Source organism: Bufo bufo, chromosome 5, assembly GCF_905171765.1.
Source record: "Bufo bufo chromosome 5, aBufBuf1.1, whole genome shotgun sequence".
NCBI classification, from domain to species: domain Eukaryota; kingdom Metazoa; phylum Chordata; class Amphibia; order Anura; family Bufonidae; genus Bufo; species Bufo bufo.
The window spans coordinates 310,845,885-310,862,462 of record NC_053393.1 but is presented as its reverse complement, the minus strand read 5'-3'; the positions used below and the strand labels follow the sequence as shown (position 1 = coordinate 310,862,462).

General features: G+C 45.5%; 1 protein-coding gene across 1 annotated transcript in view; it reads left to right on the top strand.

Moving 5' to 3' along the window:
- The window catches only part of LOC121002677 (polypeptide N-acetylgalactosaminyltransferase 4-like), a 108,994-nt gene that overhangs the window by 50,643 nt on the left and 41,773 nt on the right, over positions 1–16,578 (top strand). Inside the window, exons 4-5 of the mRNA XM_040434107.1 lie at positions 3,999–4,188; positions 4,472–4,657. Of these exons, the coding sequence (XP_040290041.1) occupies positions 3,999–4,188; positions 4,472–4,657 (376 nt within the window). The remainder of the gene's footprint in view (positions 1–3,998; positions 4,189–4,471; positions 4,658–16,578) is intronic.

The following is a 16,578-nucleotide window of genomic DNA, read 5'->3' as shown; positions in this document are numbered from 1 at the left end:
AGCGTGGCCACCCAGTAATCAGCACAAGTTAGAATGTGGGCAGCTCGGCGGTCGTTGCGGAGACACTGCAGCATGTAATCGCTCATGTGTGCCAGGCTGCCCAGAGGCAATGACAAGCTGTCCTCTGTGGGAGGTGTATAGTCTGTATCCCCCCAGCCACGCACCAGTGATGGCCATGAGCTGGTTTGGGTGCCACCCTGCTGTGAACACGGTTCCTCCTACTCCATCTCATCCTCCACCTCGTCATCCTCCAGAACTGTGCCCTGGCTGGACAATTGTGTACCTTGGAGCTACTTGTGAATGACTGGCCTGAAACCCTATGAAATGATCCCTCCTCCTCCTCCTGTGCCACATCTTCTTCCATCATCGCCAGAAGCGTTTTTTCAAGGAGGCATAGAAGTGGGATAGTAATGCTGAGAACAGCGTTATCGGCACTGGCCATGTTGGTGGAGTACTCGAAGCAGCGCAACATGGAACACAGGTCTCGCATGGAGGCCCAGTCATTGGTGGTGAAGTGGTGCTGTTCCGCAGAGCGACTCACCCGTGCATGCTGCAGCTGAAACTCCACTATCGCCTGCTGCTGCTCGCACAGTCTGGCCAGCATATGCAAGGTGGAGTTCCACCTTGTGGGCACGTCGCATATGAGGCGTTGAGCGGGAAGGCCGAAGTTATGCTGCAGCGCTGACAGGCGAGCAGCAGCAGGGTGAGAACGCCGAAAGCGCGCACAAGACGGCCTTCACTTTCTGCAGCAGCTCAGACATATCGGGGTAATTTTTAAGGAACCTCTGCACCACCAAATTCAGCACATGCGCCAGGCAAGGGATGTGCGTCAAATCGGCTAGTCCCAGAGCCGCTACGAGATTTCGCCCATTATCGCACACCACCAGGTCGGGCTTGAGGCTCACTGGCACCAACCACTCATTGGTTTGTTGTTCCATTCCCGTCCACAGCTCCTGCGCAGTGTGGGGTTTCTCCCCCAAACAGATAAGTTTTAAAACTGCCTGCTGTCATTTACCCCTGGCTGTGCTGAAGTTGGTTGTGAAGGTGGTACGCTTGGATGAGGAGGCGGTAGAGGATGAGGAAGCGGAGTAGGAGGAGGAAGCAACAGGAGGCAAACTGAAGCGCCCTGCAATCCTCGGTGGTGGAAGAACATGCGCCAAACTGCTATCCTCCTCAGGCCCAGCCACCACTGCATTTACCCTGACCGTGCTTACTGGTCCACATATCCGTAGTTGGGTGGACCGTGCAACAGATGGCGTTGCGCAGTGCACATCAGATTTTTGTCGCCCACTTGGTTGTGCAGGGAAGGGATGGCTTGCCTGGAAAAGTAGTGGCGGCTGGCCACGACGTACTGTGGGACAGCCACTGCCATAAGGCTTTTAAAACGGTCTGTCTCCACCAGACGGAATGACAGCATTTCAAAGGCCAGTAATTGTTAAATGCTGGCATTCAGGGCCAGGGATCGCGGGTGGGTAGGGGGGTACTTCCTCTTCCGCTCCAGTGTTTGGGAAATGGAGAGCTGAAAGCTTCCGTGGGACATTGTGGAGATGCTTGGTGACCCAGGTGGTGGTGTTGCTGGCAGATCCTCTTTTTGCGGGGTGGCAGGTGCCACTGTCACTCCAGAGGTGGATGAAGAGGCTGAGACTGCAGCAGAAGAGGAAGCAGGAGGAGCCAGAGACCTTTCTTTGTTTTTGAGGTGTCTACTCCATTGCAGCTCGTGCTTTGCACTTAGATGCCTGGTCATGCAGGTTGTGCTCAGGTTGAGAACGTTTATGCCTCGCTTCAGGCTCTGATTGCACAGCGTGCAAACCACTCGTGTCTTGTCGTCAGCACATTGTCTGAAGAACTGCCACGCCAGGCTTTGGTGTGCTCGGTCCCTTGCTGCGGTGGGCAGTAGGAGGCATACTGTCTAGGGGACGGCCGCTCCGCTTTTGCACCCTGCTCCCTCTTCTGCTGTTCTGGTGGCTCTGTGCGACCACCACCTCTTCCTCCGAACTACACAGGTGACTCGCGTGACCTTGATTCCATGTGGGATCGAGGACCTCATCGTCCTCCACAGTATCTTCCACCCAGTCTAAACCCCCGCCCTCCTTGTCAGTCTGCACACTGCAGAAAGCCACAGCAGTTGGCACCTGTGTTTCATCATCATTCGAGACGTGCTGCGGTGGTCCTCCCAGGTACTTATCTTGAAACATAAGTGGTTGGGCATCGGTGCACTCAATCTCTTCCACTTCTAGGGCAGGGATAGGTGGATGGCCCTGGGAAACCCTGCTAGCAGAGTCATCAAAAAGCAGAAGAGACTGCTGTATGACTTGGGACTCAGACTGCTTGGCTGATTTGCAAGGGGGTGAGGTGAAAGACTGATGGACATCGGCTGCAGGTGCCAACTCTGATCTTTCAGCAGGAGACTGGGTGGGAGACAATGTGAAGGAACTGGAGGCACTGTCAGCAACCTAATCTACTATCGCCTGTACTTGTTCTGGCCTCACCATTCGTAGAGCCACATTAGGCCCGACCAAATAACGCTGAAGGTTCTGTCGCCTACTCGCACCTGAGGAAGGTGTTTCACTTGTGCGTGTAGCTGGCACAGCTCAACCATGTGCTCTCCCTGCAACAGGAGCTCCACCAGCAGCACCACGACCGGGCCACGTCCCTTATTCAACGCTCTCCTCATTCTCCGCAAATTTAGTTTTTTTTAATAACAGAATATAACAGCAGTATCTAACGTGTGTATTTCACACGTACAGATGCAGCAAAGGCCGCAAAGTTATTTTTTTTAAACCCAGAAAATTATTGCAGTATTTCAAGCTTGTATTTGACTGTCACAAATGCACATATGCTGTTCTGGTGCAATGAACTTGCATAAAATGTCCGCCGCTGCCCACCTAACTAACAGAAGGATAAAACTTCTTTTTCTGTGTCACTGGGCTCAGGGCAGGGTAAAAATATTGTGCACTGCATACACAAAACAAAATCTAGGTAGATCGCTGAGTTAACAAGCACGTCAGATTAAAGATTCTGTTCTATTCTCTCCCTCACAGCAGCAGCATCCTATCCCTACACTAATCAGAGCAGAGTGACGTGCAGCGCTACGTGACTCAAGCTTATATAGAGCCTGGGTCACATGCTGCACTGGCCAATCACAGCCATGCCATTAGTAGGCATGGCTGTGATGGCTTCTAAGGGCACAAGAGTAAAATGTTTGTTGATTGGCTGCTCTGCAGCTTTTCAAAAAGCTCCATTAACTCACCGAACACCAAACTCGAAACCCAAACTTTTACTGAAAAGTTCGGGTCCGGGGTCCAGAAATCCAAAAGTTTACTTTACAGTTCTGGTTCGCTCAACCCTACAAACGACTCACACACATGGATAATGAAGACGCTGCAAGCCAAGTCATTAGTTTTTTTTTATATTTATAAGGCTGTAATCCATAAAAAAATATAAAAAAAAGGCAATTGGAACAGTCCAGCATATTTATGAGGGTTGTCTGTGCCTCTTTGTTTGTTCTGTATGCAGTCACTTCAGTATAAAGTATATAAATATCAATCAAGTTATGAATATAAGATGCGTGATATTTTTTATTATTGAGGGTGGGGGCAGTTAAATGGGTCATCAGTATCTGATCAGTGGGGGTCCGACACCCAGAACCCACGCCAATCAGCTGTTTGAGAAGGCAGTGGCGCTTGCAGTAGCACCACATCCTTCTCTCTGCTTTCCCTATGCCTAGTGATTAAAATGTTTATCACATGAATGGGGCTGAGTGCGACACCAAGCACAGCCACTATACAATGTACAGCGTTGTGCTTGGTAAGCCGCGAGAAGGCCGCGGCGCTACTGCAAGCGCTGGTGCCTTTGCAAATGGCTGATCGGCAGGGGTGTCGGACCTATTCAGAGGGTAGGTCATCAGTATAAAAATCTAAATCAAAAATGATCTATAGAAATGTTTATTGAGATGCATTATAAAGTATGAATCTCACTGTAGACATTTTTTTTCATAGTTTTTCTAAAGTCCCAGCTTGCAGATTACATTAGTTCACTGGAGAGAGTGCGATTAGTCCGGACAACAAAACGTGAAGGACTTGTACGAGCGCGGTTAATTGGTGCAACCTATGCAATTGGAGATGTGCTGACATTCCTGGACTGCCATTGTGAATGCGTCAACGGCTGGCTGGAACCACTGCTTGGGAGGTATGTGTGTCAAAAAGCCTCCTTTAGACAAGCATATTGTACCTATGCTTAACCGACCACATTCTGGACTCTCACAGTTAGGGTTCTATGCAGGATATCCCGATTTTCACCTGGGTTCACTTCACATTCTACATAGAGAAGAAATTGTTTTACATCTGGCATTAGTTGTTCCATTTACTTATGTGATGATAAAAGCTGTAATTACTGTTAAGATTATAAAATCCTCAACCCACAATCCATCAGTGAATGATTGTTAACAGCTAGTTCTGATATTTTCTTGCAGGATTGGAGAAAATGAAACTGCAGTGGTTTGTCCTGTCATTGACACCATTGACTGGAACACCTTTGAATTTTACATGCAGACTGGTGAACCTATGATCGGTGGATTTGACTGGCGTTTGACTTTTCAGTGGCACGCTGTACCAGAACAAGAGCGTCAAAGAAGGAGGTCTCGGATAGATCCTATAAGGTAACCTGCAACACTGCAGTCTTTTGTGGCTAGTCTAATTGTATGCTTTTTGGAGTATATTGTGAGTTTATAACAAATTGTTCCACAACGAATCCTGAACGCCCTATTCTGAACACACATCGCTACCGTGTTGATGTGAAGGGCCATACAAGTAACTGAATCTGTCACTATGATCTTGGACTATTATTTGCACTATTGCATGAGTAGTTCTGCTGTGTTAACATAATGGAGAGGACTCCTATGCATGCGCACGGCAGTCCCAGCAGTGTATTTTAGCGCAGCCTTGAGTGCTGATAACGGCTCATGTATTACTCCAAAAAATAGTCCGAGATCCTGGTGACACATTAGATGATCATCAGCCTAATCTGCTGATTTCAGTGGTCCTGAGTAACAAACTAATGAATATAGGAGGATCCAAACTTTCCCCCCAGCAGCAGGTTTCAGGTGATTGGGCATTTGGGATTTCAGGGTGCTCGCTCCTTTGTTCTTGCACGAGGGCTCCCCTCTTAGTCGAGCCAAACATGTCAGAACTACACTTCTCCTTTTAAAGTGAACTTTTAGGACTGACATTGAAACCATTTTTCTAAGCAATACCCACTAGATTTGATCACCAGGTTATAATGAATATATAGTGCTGAGAGCAGCCCAAACAATTCAATGTACTAAACACACCAAAAATTAGCACCAAACGCATGTATATATAAACATGAAGGAGTCTTTATTTAACATACATTAATTTAACATATATATATATATAAAAAAAAAAGAAACGACGTCGGGAGGAGGCGGCTGAGGGTTCCACGCGCATTCTTGGGTAGTTATTTGCTTATCCTTTCCACACATAGGTCTGTTTATGCCTTACTTAGGATTTTTATGTCTGATGGCTCCTATTGTCTTACTGGCCTGCTTGTGTGTGGCTTCTCTCTGCAATCTATATACCCTTGTGTGTTGACCCCTCAGCCTCCTCTAGGGTTTTTTTTTTCTCACTGAAGGTTTCCCCCTTCCTTGCTGCTGTTTTTACAAAGTATATTTTTTTATATATGTTAAATTAATGTATGGTAAAAAAAGACTCTTTCATGTTTATATATACATTTTTCTAAGCATCTTTGACACTTTTTTCCCCCAACATGCAGCATTTTTAAAGGTGTTATCTTATAATAATGACCTTTCCTCTGGATAGGTCATCAATATCAGATCGGTGGGAGTCCAACACCCAGGACCCCTGCCGATCAACTGTTAGAAGAGGCCAGCGTTCCATGAGCTCCACTGCCTCTTCCTAGGCCATGTGACATCACAGTACACCGGTCACATGGCCTGGTTGCAGCTCAGCCCCATTCAAGTCAATGGAGATGAGCTGCAATACCAAGCACAGCCACTGTACATGTATGGCGCTGTGCTTGGAAAGCTGTGCACACCAGAGGTCATCATTATCAATTCCAGGATAACCTCTTTTTAAACAAATTCCAGAGACCCAAAAAACACCACCTAAGTAACAAAAAATGCCAGTAGCAACAATTTTTTTTTTACATAGTTATTCAGCAACATCTGGAGGTAATGTTTTTACCGACAGCTAAATAATCGTTTCTGGGCAGCAGGTCATGCTGTCTAAACAGTGATTTGCTGCCCAGAAACAGTGCAACTGTACAGGCGCCCATTGACTTACAATGATTTTCATGCTTGATCAGGTTTGTTCAGTTTTGATTTAATACAACCAGATCCGGCCGAAATGGAGCCATCAGGATGTATTAAATGGAATGGATCCTTTTAATTCAGGTTTTAAGTTCCTCTGCCGGATCTCAAAACCTGAATTAAAAATGCAGTTGTGAAAGTAGCCTTTTACAGGGGCACTTCAGAAGGTGGCAATAGTGAGACTGTTCTCTTTCTCTGGGAGATATCCATCCTTTTCCAATGGAGCACTGGCACAAAATCTCCACATAAAGCTGGTCTCCACAAGGCGAGACAGTACTTTCATCACTCCTATTTGCAAAACTGCTTCATTTTAGAAGCACTGGGAAGATCAAAAGGAAAATAGTTGCAGAGGAGGATATAGCCTTCACTTATTGGTGTGTGTGTGTGTGTGTGTATATATATATATATACATACACACATCAGTCATTTTTGGGAACCTCACATATTTTTCCATGACTCATTTTAAGGGAATACATACATTACGTTTTGTTGTCTAGACATTTTTTCACAGTGCATGGTCAATGTTGTCATACTCTAGCTGTCATGTAATCATCACTCCACCCAAACTGTGAATTCTCTGACTCTCTGTGTAGGAGAGTGGAAAATAGCTGCAGATCAAGGCTGTCATGTTCAGTTAGACATGTTGGTTGACATTTTATGCAAATTTGTTAACTAGCTTTAGCATGTCTGTTTTAAAAAGCACACGACAGGTGCATCTGTGAGTGTGAACTCTCCTGTAAAGCAGTCCTAGTGACCCACCCATCCTCTCTTGTCTGGTGCAGTCATGGGATTAACGTCTAATCTAGTTCACAAGGGATAGGACATGTCCATACAATGGATAGCTATATACAGGCAGGTCCATAAATATTGGGACATCGACACAATTCTAACATTTTTGGCTCTATACACCACCACAATGGATTTGAAATGAATCTAACAAGACTTGCTTCAACTGCAGACTGTCAGCTTTAATTTGAGGGTATTTACATCCAAATCAGGTGAACGGTGTATGAATTACAACAGTTTTCATATGTGCCTCCCACTTGTTAGGGGACCAAAAGTAATGGGACAGTATAATAATCATAAATCAAACTTTCACTTTTTAATACTTTGTTGCAAATCCTTTGCAGTCAATTACAGCCTGATGTCTGGAACGCATAGACCTCACCAGACGCTGGGTTTCATCCCTGGTGATGCTCTGCCAGGCCTCTACTGCAACTGTCTTCAGTTCCTGCTTGTTCTTGGGGCATTTTCCCTTCAGTTTTGTCTTCAGCAAGTGAAATGCATGCTCAATCGGATTCAGGTCAGGTGATTGACTTGGCCATTGCATAACATTCCACTTCTTTCCCTTAAAAAACTCTTTGGTTGCTTTTGCAGTATGCTTTGGGTCATTGTCCATCTGCACTGTGAAGCGCCGTCCAATGAGTTCTGAAGCATTTGGCTGAATATGAGCAGATAATATTGCCTGAAACATTTCAGAATTCATCCTGCTGCTTTTGTCAGCAGTCACATCATCAATAAATACAAGAGAACCAGTTCCATTGGCAGCCATACATGCCCACGCCATGACACTACCACCACCATGCTTCACTGATGAGGTGGTATGCTTAGGATCATGAGCAGTTCCTTTCCTTCTCCATACTCTTCTCTTCCCATCAATCAGGTACAAGTTGATCTTGGTCTCATCTGTCCATAGGATGTTGTTCCAGAACTGTGAAGGCTTTTTTAGATGTCGTTTGGCAAACTCTCTAATCTGGCCTTCCTGTTTTTGAGGCTCACCAATGGTTTACATCTTGTGGTGAACTCCGGATCTGTACTCATTCTGGCAGATAAGTGGAGAATCGGCCAGATGCAAACCGCTGCATGCTGCGGTTTGTGCCCAGCCGATCCCCTGCTTGTGTCTGCCAAAACGGCCATGCCAGAGTTTCACATCGGAAGTGTGAAAATAGCCTTCTAGCTTGATTTTAAAAATGGCTTTCTTTTTGCCAGTCTTCCACAAATGCCTGATTCGTGGAGTACAAGACTAATAGTTGTCCTGTGGACAGATTCTCCCGCCTGAGCTACCTCAAATGGAGTGGCCTGCACTTTCTCCAGACCTGAATCCCATTGAAAACCTATGGGATCAGCTCACTCGCTGTATAGAGGCTTATAACTCTGTACCCCAGAACCTCAATGACCTGAGAGCCACCTTCACAAAGAGTGGGATTCCATGCCTCAGAAGACATTAAGTCGACTTGTGAACAGCATGAGACGTCATACATTTTTTTTGTGGGGGTATATCCACCGTTGTTGTTGACATTGGTTCCAATAAATTGTTTGATATAAGGAAATCACCATTGCATGATTCTGCTTAAATGCCCTACTTTTATGATATAATATCACTGTAGTGTGAACTTTTTACGTTTTCCATAAATTTCATCCAAAAGCCAAATATCCCAACTTTTTTTGAGTAGTGTAGAAATGGTACTTTTTTAGTAGCTGATTGGAAAAGCGCTTGACAAGTGACATGTTAATGTTTAACCCCTTAAGGACTTAGGGCGTACCGGTACGCCCTGTTTCCTGAGTCCTTAAGGACCCAGGGCGTACCGGTACGTCCTGTGTAGTTTTGATCACTGCCGCACGGCCGGCAGTGATCGGAACAGGGTGCCTGTTGAAATCATTCAGCAGGCACCCTGTGACAATGCCTAGGGGGGTCCTGTGACCCCCCCGCATTGCCGATCGCTAAGGATCAGAAACCTCAAAGTGCCTGTACTTTTGAAAGTTACCCCCCCCCCCTGCAGCCCTCTGTGTTTTTGTGCCTGCGGGCGCGGTGGGGGGGGGGGGGGGATTGCGGGCGGTGCGAGAGGCATGCGGTAGTGTGGGGGGCGGGTGCGCGATCTTCCGCCCGACTCCCGTTTATTTTCAGGATGGCCGAGCGGTTGAATCAGAGGGTCAGCTCATTGCTGACCCTTTCGATTCAAACGGCAGACATCTGTGCAGATGTCCGCCGTTTTAACCCCTTCCATGCCGCGGTCCGTAGGGACCGCTGTATGGAAGAGGTGAAGAGGGAGGGAGCTCCCTCCCTCTCCCATCGGGGGGCTGCTGTGCCTTTGCAGCCCCCGGACAGGATGGGGTGACAGAGGGAGGGAGCCCTCCCCTTCCCCGTCTGCTCAGTTGTGGCAGACGGTGAAAGTTCCCATGGCAACAGGACGCCTTCTCAGGCATCCTGCTGTCCATAGTGCTGAACAGATCTGTGCTAAAGGTATAGATCTGTTCAAAGTGTAAGTAAAATACAGTGCAGTACACTATATAGTGTACTGTACTGTATTATACAGACATCAGACCCACTGGTTCTTCAAGAACCAAGTGGGTCTGGGTAAAAAAAAATAATTTAAAAGTGAAAAAAAAAAGTAAAAAATAAAAAAAAAACATTTATCCCTGATTAAAAATTTTAAAAAATAAAATTCCCTACACATGTTATATATCACCGTGTCCGTAACGACCCGATCTATAAAACGGTCATGTTACATTTCCTGCACGGTTAACGCCATAAAAAATAAAAACTATGATGAAATTGAAATTTTGCTCACCTTACTTCCAAAAAAGGTGATAAAAGTGATCAAAAAAGTCGTATGTACGCCAAAATAGTACCATTCAAACCGTCGTCTCATCCCGCAAAAAATGAGACCCTACCTAAGATAATCGCCCAAAAACTGAAAAAACTATGGCTCTCAGAATATGGAGACACTAAAACCATGATTTTTTTAGCTTCAAAAATGAAATCATTGTGTAAAACTTACATAAATAAAAATGTATACATATTAGGTATCGCCGCATCCGTGACAACCTGGTCTATAAAAATATCACATGATCTAACCTGTCAGATGAATGTTGTAAATAAAAAATAAAAACGGTGCCAAAACAGCTATTTCTTGTTATCTTGCCTCACAAAAAGTGTAATATAGAGCAACCAAAAATCATATATACCCTAAACTAGTACCAACAATACTGCCACCCTATCCCGTAGTTTCTAAAATCTGGCCACTTTTTTTGAGTTTCTACTCTAGGGGTGCATCAGGGGGGCTTCAAATGGGACATGGTGTCAAAAAAAAACAGTCCAGCAAAATAGGCCTTCCAAAAACCGTATGGCATTCCTTTCCTTCTGCGCCCTGCCGTGTTCTGGTAAAGCTGTTTACGACCACATATGGGGTGTTTCTGTAAACTACAGAATCAGGGCCATAAATATTGAGTTTGGTTTGGCTGTTAACCCTTACTTTGTTACTGGGAAAAATGGATTAAAATGGAAAATTTGCCCAAAAATTGAAATTCTGAAATTTCATCTCCATTTGCCAATAACTCTTGTGGAACACCTAAAGGGTTAACGATGTTTGTAAAATCTGTTTTAAATACCTTGAGGGGTGTAGTTTCTTAGATTGGGTCACTTTTATGGAGTTTCTACTCTAGGGTTGCATCAGGGGGGCTTCAAATGGGACATGGTGTAAAAAAAAACAGTCCAGCAAAATCTGCCTTCCAAAAACCGTATGGCATTCCTTTCCTTCTGCGCCCTGCCGTGTGCCCGTACAGTAGTTTATGACCACATATGGGGTGTTTCTGTAAACTACAGAATCAGGGCCATAAATATTGAGTTTGGTTTGGCTGTTAACCCTTGATTTGTAACTGGAAAAAAATTATTAAAATGGAAAATCTGCCAAAAAAGTTACATTTTTAAATTGTATCTCTATTTTCCATTAATTCTTGTGGAACACCTAAAGGGTTAACAACGTTTGTAAAATCAGTTTTGAATACCTTGAGGGGTGTAGTTTCTAGAATGGGGTCATTTTTGGGTGGTTTCTATTATGTAAGCCTCGCAAAGTGACTTCAGACCTGAACTGGTCCCTAAAAATTGGGTTTTTGAAAATTTCAGAAAAATTTCCAGATTTGCTTCTAAACTTCTAAGCCTTGTAACATCCCCAAAAAATAAAATATCATTCCCAAAATGATCCAAACATGAAGTAGACATTTGGGGAATGTAAAGTAATAACTATTTTTGGAGGTATTACTATGTATTATAGAAGTAGAGAAATGTAAACTTGGAAATTTGCAATCTTTTACTTATTTTTGGTAAATTTGGTATTTTTTTATAAATAAAAATAAAAAATTTTGACCCAATTTTAGCAGTGTCATGAAGTACAATATGTGACGAAAAAACTATCTCAGAATGGCCTGGATAAGTCAAAGCGTTTTAAAGTTATCAGTACTTAAAGTGATACTGGTCAGATTTGCAAAAAATTGCCAAGTCCTTAAGGTGAAATAGGGCTGAGTCCTTAAGGGGTTAAGAAGAAGATTTGATTGTGGATTCCATAGAAGTCAATGGGGCAGCAGAGAAACCTCAACCAAAAAGCCACCAAATTACACATCTGCCACCAAAACAACCTGGTTACTAATTCTGCTATGGATTTTTCCAGTGTGAACATACCCTCAACCTCTACAAACTCTTTACAAAATTATAAATCTGCCACCAAAAAGACTTGTTTTCAGCTTCTGATTCTGCTACAGGTGTGCTACAGATTTTTCTGCCATAGATTTTAGCTGTATCAACATACCCTGAGGCCTCTTGCACACAACCGTATGCCATCCGAGACATACGGTCTGTGAGCGGCATTGATCGTGCGCACGGGAACGTACAGCATCATAGATTACAATGATGTTGTGCACGTCAGGCCGCCCGCAGGGCTATTGTCCTGCACTTATATATGATCTTATGATCTATTGTAATCTATGATGCTGTGTGCTCCCATGCGCACGATTAATGCTGCTCTGGGACATATGGTCCGCTCGCAGACCATATGTCTCGGAGGGCATACGTTCGTGTGCAACAGGCCTAAGGCTCGGTTCACCTGTGAATGAAGATACAGCAGAAACATCTGCATTATTTTTTTTTTGCCTGTGTTTCTGCAGCAAAAACCACATGCATTACATGTGGTTGTGCTGTGAAAAAGCCAGCAGATTTCACCCTCTCCATTGCAAAAGGTTAGATCGGTAGGGTAAATTGAGATACTTCAGTTTCAAAGATTAGTTTACGTTGTGTGGTTTATTTTTTTAATTTTTTAAAAATTTTTTTACACAGCATGTACATGGAAATTCAGATATTCTCATTCACTTTGCTGGTACTATACATGGCTAATCAGTGACCTCTGAATCCATTGTAAGGGTGCTACTAGGCTGCCAGTACTCAGGTTTTGATCAGGTTTTTAGATACGGGTTTAACCCCTTGATGACATTGTAATGGCCATATGGTGAATGTTGTCTTTTTAAAATGGCGCCCACTCCAGAGCAGAACAAGTGTCATAGCCACCAGGTGCCTGCTGTGTATCACAGCAGACACCGGGGAGATAATGCTGATCGCAGATGTTTAACCTCTCAGATGCCATTGTGGAATGTAACCATGGCATCTTTGTGCTGAAAACATGGGACCACTGCACTCCCAGGCCTGGAACAGCTACCCCTAGTGGTGATCGGGGAGACGTTCGTTCCTTGTGGCAGGCTTGGTCCCTCTGAAGGATCCAAGGCTGCCACAGCTATGTTCCTATGGAGACCCTGCCCATGCCGGGGCTCAATAGGAACATAGCAAATTTCCCATAGACTTCAATGCTAATACATTGGAGTCTATGACAGAAGAGATCTAATGATCACATGTTCAAGTTCCCTAGGGGAACGTTTAATTAAAGAGTGAAAAAAAAAGCTGAAAAAAAGTTTTAAAAGTATAAAAAAAATATAAAAATTAAAATTGCACCCCAAAATTAAAATAAACATTGAAAAATAAACATCATAGCCATCACTGCATCCCAAAGTGATTTAACCCCTTAGTGACCACCCATACGCCTTTTTACGGCGGTCACTAAGGGACCTTAGGCTGGCCCAGTCTAAGCGCTGCACGGGTCCCCGGCATGAGTGCCGATCTGGGCTGTTTAACACTTTATATGCGGCGGGTACCATTGCCCGCGGCATGTAAAGTGCCGACAGAGGTAGCGGACTCCCTCCATCTCCCATCGGCACCCCGCAAATGCGATTGCGGGGTGCCGATGTGTGTGAAGGCTGCCTGGGGTCTGATGTAGGCCCCAGACCAGCCATGAGTAATTTCCAGCAGGCTGCGCCTCTAATGTCACAATAGCATTGGGATAGTGCATTGCATTTTAAAAGCAATCAAAAAGCTGTCTGTTATAGTCCCCTTGTGGGACTATTAAGTAGTAAAAAAAAAATCTAATTTATTCAATAAAAAAAATCGGATAAAAAAAATTACGCTTTTTTTTTTGCATTGAAAATGCGCTTTTCAATGAAAAAAAATGCAAAGAAAAAATCTCCCCCATATGTTTGGCATTGCCGTGTCTAATGACCCGGACTACATAAATATCATGTAAATTATTTCCTACGGTAAACACTGTAAAAAAAAAAATGACAATTGCTAATTTATTCTTAGTTGTCGCTAAAAAAAATAAAGGGTTTATTGCAAAAAAATAGTAAAACGTAAAAAAACAATATGTATCACTGTAATCGTACTGACCCAGAGAATAAAGATATTATGTTATTTATACCGAAAAATGAATGCCGTAAAATTTGTAACGTAAAAACGCTGTGGCATTATTGCTGTTTTTCTCATCTCCCTCCCAGAAAGAGTTAATAAAACTTGTCCCACAAAAAACAAGCCCTCATAAAGCTATATAGATGGAAAAATAAAAATGTATTGCTCTTGGAACGAGTCGATGAAAAAAAGAAAAATGCTTGGTCAGTAAGGCCCAAAACAGGCTGGTCACTAAGGGGTAAAGAGGACCTGTCACCACTCCTGACATGTCTCTGTTTTAATAGCTACATGCATTCCCCATGTAATAATTCTGGAGCCTTGAAAGTTTGAAAGCAGTACAGCATATACAGACTGTATTCATTATGAGACCAAAATGTGAGATTTTTGTTGGTGGATCCCACTACAGTATCTCATGTCTGTCAGGTCATAGGATCTGTGCACCATCTTTTATCAAGGGAAACTGTGATAAGACTAGGGTTGCGCCGGGTATTGAATTGTTGATTCCCAATTAATACTTTCTCGCCCATATTCATTGGGGGACACAGGAACCGTGGGTATAGCTAGGTCCTCTAGGAGGCGTTGACACTAGTAAAAGCGGTTAGCTCCTCCCCTGGCAGCTATACCCCCTCCAGCCTGGAGAGAGAGCTTCAGTTTTTTCTAGTGTCAATAGGAGGCAAGACCTCCCTGCTCTTCAGGGATCTACTGAAAATTTTTTATTTTAGTTAATTTTTCCCCCTTTTTCAGATGGGAAAACAGTGGACGCCTCGCCTCCCTGTTCTCCCGGGGTCGAGTTGTGCCAGTGCCGGTCACCCGCACTGCTGCCTCCCCCACAGAAGACAAGGTGGACCAGGGCAGCCTCGCTCCCCTGCATCCCGCCAGCACAGGGGTCACCCATTTAAGCCCCTTTTTCCAGCGTCCTGCCACTACGGTGCCAGTAGCTGAAGGGGTGACCCTGCTGGAACAGAGGAAGGGTGAAGATGGCGGCAGGACAGAAGATGAGGTGAGTACAAGGACTAGGTAAGTATTAACCTCTTCCCCCTCCCTCCCTCTTGGCATAGATCTTTCCTGGGGCCAATGGAGCTAACAATACAGCTCAGGATTTTCTGAGGGGGACACAGCAAGGCACAAGGCTGCCTGCTTCTTATCTTGGAAAAGGGAGCACATCACCCCTAAATCTGTCCCTCTCACTCCCCCTCTGGGCCGACGGTACGGCTCATAGGGGGTTAATAGACGCTGGGGAGAATCACTTCAAACTACAGCGTGGGAGAGAGGCTCCCTCCCCCCGCTATCCGGCTCATATTCTGCCCCTGTTGGGAGCGGGTGCCATGCGCGCCGCTCCGAAGGCGTTGATGGCGGACTAAATATCGGGGACGCCTCGCGCCGTGGAGCTCTCTCTGGCTGCGGGGGTGAATATCCGAGGAGTGTGGATCCAGCGGCAGTGTCTGTTCCTCCCGGAGCACCCCCGGTCGGCGGGGGCGATGCGCTCACTCCCCGCTCCAGCCTCCTTTTTTTTTCCCCCGGCCGTCCGGCAATGTCCCCGGTTGGCCGCGTGTGTAAATTTAGGCCCACGTTTTGCAAAGACTAGGCCAAATCTCATCCCGGCTGGTGCGGGGGGTTTGGGGCGCGGCGGACTGGCGCGAATTCTCCCGCCTAGCTGCTCCCCTCCCCCAGAAGCCAGCTGAGCACCGCCCCTGTCTTAGGCACTTTTTAACCCTTCCTGGCCAGCCTTTTCTTAGGCCGGCGCTGGGTCATCTAAGGGTTGGATATAAGTGCGGTCTCTTACTATAGAAGTAACCCTTCATACTTCTCCATAGAAATATAAAAAAATTAAATAAAAAAAAGGGAGCATTTAATACGGGCCCCGGCCCCCCTCAGCACATATAATGACCGTGCGGTACAGACTGGGCCCGTACCCTGTTCCGGTCAGGAGGACCTCTCATAGTCCCAATCCGCCCTACTCGGCCGCTTGGTTGATACTTCTGCGTGCACCTGCGCAATACAGGGAACCCTGCAGGATTCCCAATTCGTTCTCCGGGGCCGTTGGCTCACAATCCTCCACCTGCACAATCGAGGAGGATCTCTGACGTTCCTGGATTGTTTGGTCTATATTCTCCCCCTGCGCAATTCAATAGAGGACCTTTGACTTTCCCAATCCACCCTTCTGGGTCGTTTGGTTGAAAGTTCTCCACCAGCGCAACTTCAATAGAGGATCTCTGACATTCCCAATCCACCGTCCCGGGTCGTTTGGTTGATAATTCTCCGCCTGCAAAATTCAATAGGGGACCTCTGACATTCCCAATCCACCCTTCTGGGTCGTTTGGTCGATATGAAGGATTCCCAATCCACCCTTCTGGGTCGTTTGGTTGCTAATTCTCCACCTGTGCAATTCAATAAGGACCTCTGACATTACAATCCGCCCTCCCGGGTCGTTTAGTTGATAATTCTCCAACTGCGCTATCCAGCGGAGGACCTCTGGAACTTCCCAATCCTCCCTCCGGGGTTGTTTGGTTGATAATGCACCGCCTGCGCAATCCGATGGACGGACCTCCTAGAAGTTCCCACTCCACCCCCTGGGTAGTTTGGTTGATAGTCCCCACCTGCGCAGTCCGCAACTGCCAGGGCCGAGATTCTAAAGGGTAGTCCTACGCGCCAGCGGACCACAGCAGGAAATCTT